This window comes from Gekko japonicus, unplaced genomic scaffold (assembly GCF_001447785.1).
Source record: "Gekko japonicus isolate JY-2015 unplaced genomic scaffold, Gekko_japonicus_V1.1 scaffold7080, whole genome shotgun sequence".
Taxonomy (NCBI): Eukaryota; Metazoa; Chordata; class Lepidosauria; order Squamata; family Gekkonidae; genus Gekko; species Gekko japonicus.
Window position 1 is genome coordinate 11,644 of NW_015161637.1, and position 7,749 is coordinate 19,392.

The 7,749-nt window shown below is 52.1% G+C and overlaps 1 protein-coding gene across 1 annotated transcript in view; it reads left to right on the forward strand.

The window, feature by feature from the left end:
• UCN3 (urocortin 3) overlaps positions 1 to 5,678 on the forward strand; it is a 14,380-nt gene extending 8,702 nt beyond the window's left edge. Inside the window, exon 2 of the mRNA XM_015429346.1 lies at positions 5,196 to 5,678. Coding sequence (XP_015284832.1) covers positions 5,202 to 5,678 — 477 coding nt within the window. The 5' untranslated portion in view covers positions 5,196 to 5,201. The remainder of the gene's footprint in view (positions 1 to 5,195) is intronic.
• The last annotated feature ends 2,071 nt before the right edge of the window (positions 5,679 to 7,749 follow it).

The following is a 7,749-nucleotide window of genomic DNA, read 5'->3' on the forward strand; positions in this document are numbered from 1 at the left end:
TGCTGATGTGACCTTGGGTCAGTCACAAGTTCTCTCGAAGCTGTTCTCTCGAGGGCAGTTCTCAAGAGAGCTCTCTCAGCCCCGCCTCCCCCACAGGGTGTCTGTTGTGGGGAGGGGAAGGGGAAGGCGTTTGTGAGCCGCTCTGAGACTCCGCGTGAAGGGGGGGAGGTCTAAATCCAGTCCCTTCTTCTCTTCTCTTTTCTTCTACGACACACAATGCCATACGATACTTAATTAATTACCAGCCATTTCTTCAAGGAGAACTGTCTTCTGTAGTCCGGAGAACTGTTGTAATTTCGGGGGCTCTCCAGGCCCCACCTGGAGGGTGGCAGCCTTGGTGACTGGCCTGCAGGGTGGGGGTTTTTGCTTCTGTTGGCCTTTGCTCTGATCCAGCAAAGTTCATAGGCTCCTCCCACCTGCAGCCCAAAGTGGTACGGTCCAAAGAAAGCCTTTCCACTTCGTTCTGTGGATAAGAGAGCATGATGGGTAGCTGCGTTTGTCTGCAGCAGTAGAAAAGAGCAAGAGTCCAGGAGCAGCTCCAAGACTAACAACATTTGTAAGTCTTTAAGGGCTCCTGGACTCTTGCTCTTTTCTACCACTTCATTTTGCTGCCGAGAAGAAGCAATTGGATTTCTACTCCGCCCTTCACTCTGAGTCTCAAAGCAATTTACAGTCTCCTTTCCCTTCCCCTCCCCACAACAGGCACCCTGTGAGGCAGGCGGGGCTGAGAGAGCTCTTTCGAGGACTGCCCTTGAGAAAACAGCTCTGAGAGAACATGTGACTGACCCAAGGTCACACCAGCTGGCTGCGTGTGGCGGAGTGGGGAATCAAAGCCGGGTCTCCCAGATTAGAGTCCGCACTTGTAATCACTACACCAAACCGGCTCTCCACGGCTAGCCATCGGTTATAGCTAGGAAGACGGTCAAGAAGGCAGGAAGGAAAAGAAGAAAACGTCACTCCGGGTCCTCTGACAATCTTCGTAAAAGGAAGAAGAAGAAGAAGAGATTGGATTTATACCCTGCCCTTCACTACCCAAGGGAGTCTTAGAGCGGCTTACAAACTCCTTTCCCTTCTCCTCCCCACAACAGACACCCTGTGAGGTAGGCGGGGCTGAGAGGGCTCTTTCGAGGACTGCCCTTGAGAGAACAGCTCTGAGAGAACTTGTGACTGACCCAGGTCATCCAGCCAGGTGCAAGTGGAGGAGTGGGGAATCAAACCCGGTTCTCTCAGATTAGAGTCTGCGCACTTAACCACTACACCAAACTGGCTCTCGGGACCCAAGAGGGGCAGAGCAAAATAGCTAAGGACTGCAGAAGGTATTTGGATCCTCTCTATCCATCTAGAGCCCTTTAATCTTGCCTTTCCTCCAAGGAGTTCAGAGGGACATTTCCTCCTTGTTTTATACAACTAAATTGGAGTCCTGGAGCGCCTTTGAGACCAATAAGACTTTCTGGGTATGAATTTTGAGAGTGCAAGCTATCTTTGTTAGATGGATTCAGGTGGGGTAGCCATGTTGGTCTGAAGCAGCAGAACCAAGTTCGAGTCCAGCAGCACCTTTAAGACCAACCGTGTTTTATTCTGGGTACGAGCTTTCATAGGCATGCACACTTCCTCAGATACAGTGAAATGGAGATTACCAGTCTATACATATCGTCTCCATGCTTGAGAGGAGACGGAAGGAGCATAATGTCAGGGTCTCCGTTAATTACTCTCTGAATTCCACAGTTCAGGATACATCTGCCCATCCGTCTCCAATTCTGACCTATTTGTTTCCTTCAATGTGTCCTTCAATGTGTCCCCCCCCGGAATTAAATCTGTCAAACACCTTCATTGTGTTGTATGCAGGGGTCATTTCCTGCCGGAGCATGCCGGAACGGCGCTCCAGCAGTAAGGAGCCCAGGGGCAAATGCCGGAGTGTCGCTCCAGCAGTAAGGAGCCCAGGGGCCCCCCCGTGCCGCTGCCTTTCCTGGCCCGCCTACAGAGCCCCCACCCCCTACATCACCTGGAGGGATTGAAATGCCTTTCTTTTCCTTCCCCAGATCGGCATTTTAAACATGCCTGGGTTCCCTGCCCGATCTTGAGAAGATCAGGCAGGGAACTCAGGCATGCTTGCATGCTTGCCCTTTGTCAGGGGGTGTGGCCTATGCAAATGAGCTATGCAAATGAGCCCCTGCACCTCTTTTTCTACTAAATGACTCCTGGTTGTATGCAAATTTACTGACCAACCTCCAGCTAAATTTATGGACTGGTGGACTGCAGTGGCTCAAGTGGTTAAGACGCTGAACTGCAGGCTGTGGAAGGTCGGTAGTTCAGCAGTTCGAGAACATAAGAACATAAGAGATGCCAATGTTGGATCAGGCCAAAGGCCCATCCAGTCCAACACTCTGTATCACACATGACGGAGTGAGCTCCCGTCTCTAGTTCCAGCTCCTGCCAACCTAGCCGTTCAAAAGCAAGAAATGGCAAGTAGATAAATAGGTACCACTTCGGTGGGAAGGGAACAGTGTTCCGTGCACCTTGGTGTTTAGTCATGCCGGCCACATGACCACAGAAACATCTTCGGACAGCGCTGGCTCTTGGAAATGGAGGGCTTGAGTCGGACTCGACTGGCTTTCGAGGAAGGGAACCTTTACCTTTACCTTTTAACTTCCATTTCGTTGTATCTGAGGAAGCGTGCCTGCACACGAAAGCTTATGCCTTGAATATTAACTTGGTTGGTCTTAAAGGGGCTTCTGGACTCAAACCTTGTTCTCCCTTCATCAGATACAAGTCAGAACGGAGATCCCCGAGTCCTCCTACCCCAGTCAGAAAGCGGGAGGGGTTTTGCAAAGGAAGAAGTTGAGATGCTTGCATCTGACGAAGGGAGCGTTGACTTTGGAACACTCAAAGCCTGAAAATCTTGTCGGCCCCGAAGGTGCTACTGAACTCGAATCAAGCTCCACTATTGCAGACTGACACGGCTCCCTTCTGAAATGCTTGTATACGGATTTTCTTTTTAAGTTTAAATGACCTGCTCTGAGCCCTCAGTAAACGGCAGGCTGTCGGTTTTGAGCAAACGGGCAAAGCTTAAAATGTAGGGGTTTTTTAAATCCATCCTCCTTCAAATTGGTGGAGCTGCGGTGGCTCAAGTGGTTACTGGGGACCCGAAGCAGCCTACATGGTTCTCGTCTCTGCCATTTCTCTCTCACAACAGCCCTGTGAAGTAGGCCAAGCTGAGAATGTGCAGGGGGTTGGAATAGATGAACTGCACAGCAGGGCCAGCCTGACTTTTTTTGCACCCTAGGCGGGGCTACCTTCTGGCACCCCCCGCACACCCAATTATGTGGTTGCCAGCCTCCAGGCAGAGCCTGGAGAAGGAAGTCCTACTTCTCTCCCCCTTTAGACGAGCAAGGAGGAGGTGGCGAGGTTTCCGGGCACCCAAACCAAAACTGGCTTTCGAGCAAGGGAAACCTTTACCTTTACCTTTTACCTTCAAATTGAATTGAAAAGGTCTGAGATTCCAAATGTCAGCTCTGAAGCTTTACCCCACCTCTGGACTCGTGCAGCGTTTTGTTTCTTCAGTACGACAGCCCCTTTGCAACTCTGAAAGAGGGAAGAAGCGGAAGGTTCCATGGACAGTGTGCCAGGGTCACACTCTCTCTCTCTCTCTCTGACTGAGCCTACCTTACACGACTGTTGTAACTGCGACTGAGGCTTCAAGCTAGACAAACATGCATTCATAGAACACGGAACTGTTAAGAGCCAGGATTTCTCCCCTCCCCCATTTCAGTTGATGCTTGCAACTCGGGATACCAGCCTCCAGGTGGGACCTGGGGTGGTGGCAGAGCAGCCGAAGGTAGCCATTGTCCAGGGGGCACCTAGAGATCTACCACTATTAGAATTGATCTGATGACCAACATCAGTTCCCTCCGGACGGTGAACTCTGTGGCGTTCTGCCCAGCTGGGGCCCCTCCCCACCCTAAAGCCCACCCTCCCCAGACTCCACCCTCAAAATCTACAGCAGTGTCCCAACCCGGAGTTGGCAACCGTGGCTGAAACAGGATGCTGAACGAAAGGGACCACTGCTCTGGTCTAGGAGAGCTGCTCTCAGGTTGTTGCGGTTGAACTGCTTCCCACCAGAGGTCATTTCGGGGGGGGATCGCGGGGGATCGCAGTTCCCCCGGGTGAGGTATGGGGGCGGGGCATGTGACGAAGCCCCGCCCCCTGCTTCCGGCCGCCCCGCTTCCGGCCCTAATTCAGCCAGGAGGAGGCAGGAGAAGAGGGAGGGGAAGTTGCCGGCCGGGACCGTTGGGGGCGGGGGGTGTGGCCTTATGACACACTTCCGGTGATGTCAGGGGGTGTGGCCTTATGACACACTTCCGGTGATGTCAGGGCGTGTGGCGTATGATAATGAGTTATGCTAATGAGTTCCCCTAGCTCTTTTTCTATGAAATGACCCCTGCTTCCCACTAACTGCCACTGTTGTGGTTGAACTGCTTCCCAGTTTGCCGTAGCGGTTAAGAGTGTGGACTCTAAGCTGGGAGAACCGCGTTTGATTCCCCACTCCTCCACTTGCACCAGCTGGATGACCTTGGGCAAGCCGTAGTTCTGTCAGAGCTGTTCTTGGGAAAAAAGCAGTTTCCTTCAGAGCCCTCTCAGCCCCGCCTACCTCACAGGGTGTCTATTGTGGGGAAGGGAAAGGAGACTGTAAGCCGCTCTGAGAATACTGAGCAATGAAAACAATCCATTTCACAGTATTTGCTTTAGCTGAGCGCGTAGCCATCCCAATTCTTATCAATTACTGCTTATCTAACTCTTGAAGGAAACATTCCATGTTGACTCTCTAATAACAGTATCCGAGGTCTCCGCATGGAATGTTTCCTTCAAGAGTTGATAAGTAGTAATTGATAAGAATTGGGACGGCCACACGCTCAGATACAGTAAATACTGTGAAACGGATTGTTTCCATTGTGCAGTACTCGCTAGCGTGTGAGCGATAATAGAAGAAAATCTCTTACAGAATTACTACAGTAAATGTTTTTGCAACTTATCTTTATTGACTCTTCGTTATTTTTTTGTCACGGATGTTGTTTCTGGAAATCCAGTTCCTCCCGTGAGCTCTCACTTTTGGCTTCGACCTGGAGGTTGGCAACACTACTGCGGGCCTGTCAATGACACCCTCCTGAGGCACTGTTTCTCCTTCTCCCGTGTCGCAGGGCGCGATGATGGCACACCCCAAGCTCCTGCTCCTGCTCCTGCTCCTCTTTGCGGCCAGGACGGGCCTAAGCCTCAAGCTGTACCAGGCCGAGTCCATCTTCAGCTGCCTCAACGCCGCCCTCTCCGAGGCCAAGAAGGGCTCCGCTGAGGAGAACTCCCTCCTGGAGAAGAGGAGCTTCAAGTTCTCGCCGGGCGAGGACGCCTCCTCGGAGGACAACGACGAGGAGGCCGAGGAGGAGGAGGACAAAGAGAAACGGACGTTCCCGGCCGTCACCCGCTACAAATACCTGGCCCAGGCCCAGGGGAAGGGCAAGGTGTACCAAGGGCAGGCCAAGAGCGACCGGCGCACCAAATTCACCCTCTCCCTCGACGTCCCCACCAACATCATGAACATCCTCTTTGACATCGCCAAGGCCAAGAACCTGAGGGCCAAGGCGGCCGCCAACGCCCACCTCATGGCCCAGATCGGCCGGAGGAAGTGACGAGGGCGGGGGAGGGAGAGGGCCGAAGCTGAGGCTGAGGCAGGGACAGGAGGCCGGGGGAGGGGGACACCCTTCGCGTTCGGCCTTCCCTTCCTCGAGGTCCCTAGAGACTGTCCACCGCACTGTATAGTTCCCACCCTCGCCACCGCTTGACGTTCCTTCCTCTTCCCTCTCCCGGAAGGAACTCTGGGCTGAGAGGAATTCCATTCTCATGAGCAACTGAGGGAGCCGGGGGTTGGGGGTGGGGGAGAGTATTCACTTGACATTACGCAGGGGGCCCCATTAAAGCAAATTCTCCTGAGCTCCCAATTCTTTGCATTTTTTTTTCCTTTCTGCTCTTGGGAGTTGCAATTAGACGGTCTGCTTTCTTTGGAGTAGCCGGCCAGAGATGCCATCCTCCAGGCGGGAGCTGGGGATCCCCCCGGAATTACAGCTGGTCTGCAGAGTCAGACTACAGATATCAGTGAGAACAGGCATGTCCAACTTTTCCCAGCCAAAAGTGCCGGTGATCTACCACCATGAAAATAAAGTTTCAAATTAGTTTCAAATTAGATTTTAACCCACTAAAGTTGGGTCCCCCGCCAATGTTCCCTCTAATCTGTGGAGTCTTGTGAGCAAAGATTCTATTTTGTGAGCTACCGGCATCAAAGTTGTGAGCAAGGGATTTGGCTGCTGCATAAATCAGTTTGCTCTGGAGCCCTCCTTCCTGAGCTAAGACAAAAATGTGTGAGCCGGAGGCTGAAAAACTGTGAGCTAGCTCACACTAACTCAGCTTAGAGGGAACACTGGTTCCCCCCCCCCAAACAGAGAGACGAAGATCCAGAAAGAACCACCAAACAATCATCAAAAAAACCCAAGCACCTGTCCAGCAAACCAGGAGACCAAGTGTGTCTGGTGATCTACCTCTGACCCCTCCGCGATCTACTGGTAGATCGCGATCTACCTGTTGGACATATCTGAGTTAGAACTCTATTATTATTTATTTAGCCAGTTTGGTGTAGCTTTGTGTAGTGGCTAGGAGCGCAGACTCTAATCTGGGAGAACCAGGTTTGATTCCCCACTCCTCTCCATGCTGCTGCTGGTGTGACCTTGGGTCAGTCACAAGTTCTCTCAGAGCTGTTCTTTCAAGGGCAGTCCTCAAGAGAGCTCTCTCAGCCCCGCCTCCCTCACAGGGTGTCTGTGGTGGGGAGGGGAAAGGGAAGGAGATTGTCAGCCGCTCTGAGACTCCTTCGGGTAATGAAGGGCAGGGTATAAATCTACCTGTTGGACATACCTGAGTTAGAACACTTTTATTATTTATTTAGCCAGTTTGGTGTAGCTTGTTGTCGTGGTTAGGAGCCCAGACTCTAATCTGGGAGAACCGGGTTTGATTCCCTACTCCTCTCCATGCAGCTGCTGGTGTGACCTTGGGTCAGTCACAAGTTCTCTCAGAGCTGTTCTCTCAAGGGCAGTCCTCCAGAGAGCTCTCTCAGCCCCGCCTCCCTCACAGGGTGTCTGCGGTGGGGAGGGGAAGGGGAAGGAGATTGTCAGCCGCTCTGAGACTCCTTCGGGTAATGAAGGGCAGGGTATAAATCCAATTTCTTCTCTTCTCATTATTTGATTTGTCACGCAGCCATCGTCCCTGTTGCAAGGGGAATCTCAAAATTCAAGGGGGAGCAGGTTTTATTGGCTAAACTATATAAATTTTGGCGCTCCGAGTCTAACAATGTAAGCCTCACTGAGTTCATCAGGAGTAAACCCACTCAAGCCCTGACCTGGATAATTTTGTCATATGGCGGGTCTTGGAAAAAATGACCAACTCCAGGTGTCAAATACGCCAGGTGACGCCATTGGAGCTGTGTACCTGATGCAACGCCGGTAAAGGAATTCAAAATTGCGGTGAGGGGAGGAGCCAATCAGGGAAACCGCTCAAATGAGGGAAAAGAGGCAACCGATAAAGGGTGAGACGCGTACACCAGGAACACCCCGCAGTTGTACTGCGAAGGACGGTGAATGTACTTTAACGGGGATTGCGCTGCCCCCTTGAGGCTGCTGAAGCGCTCCAACGCTTCAGCGCATGCGCAAAAAAACC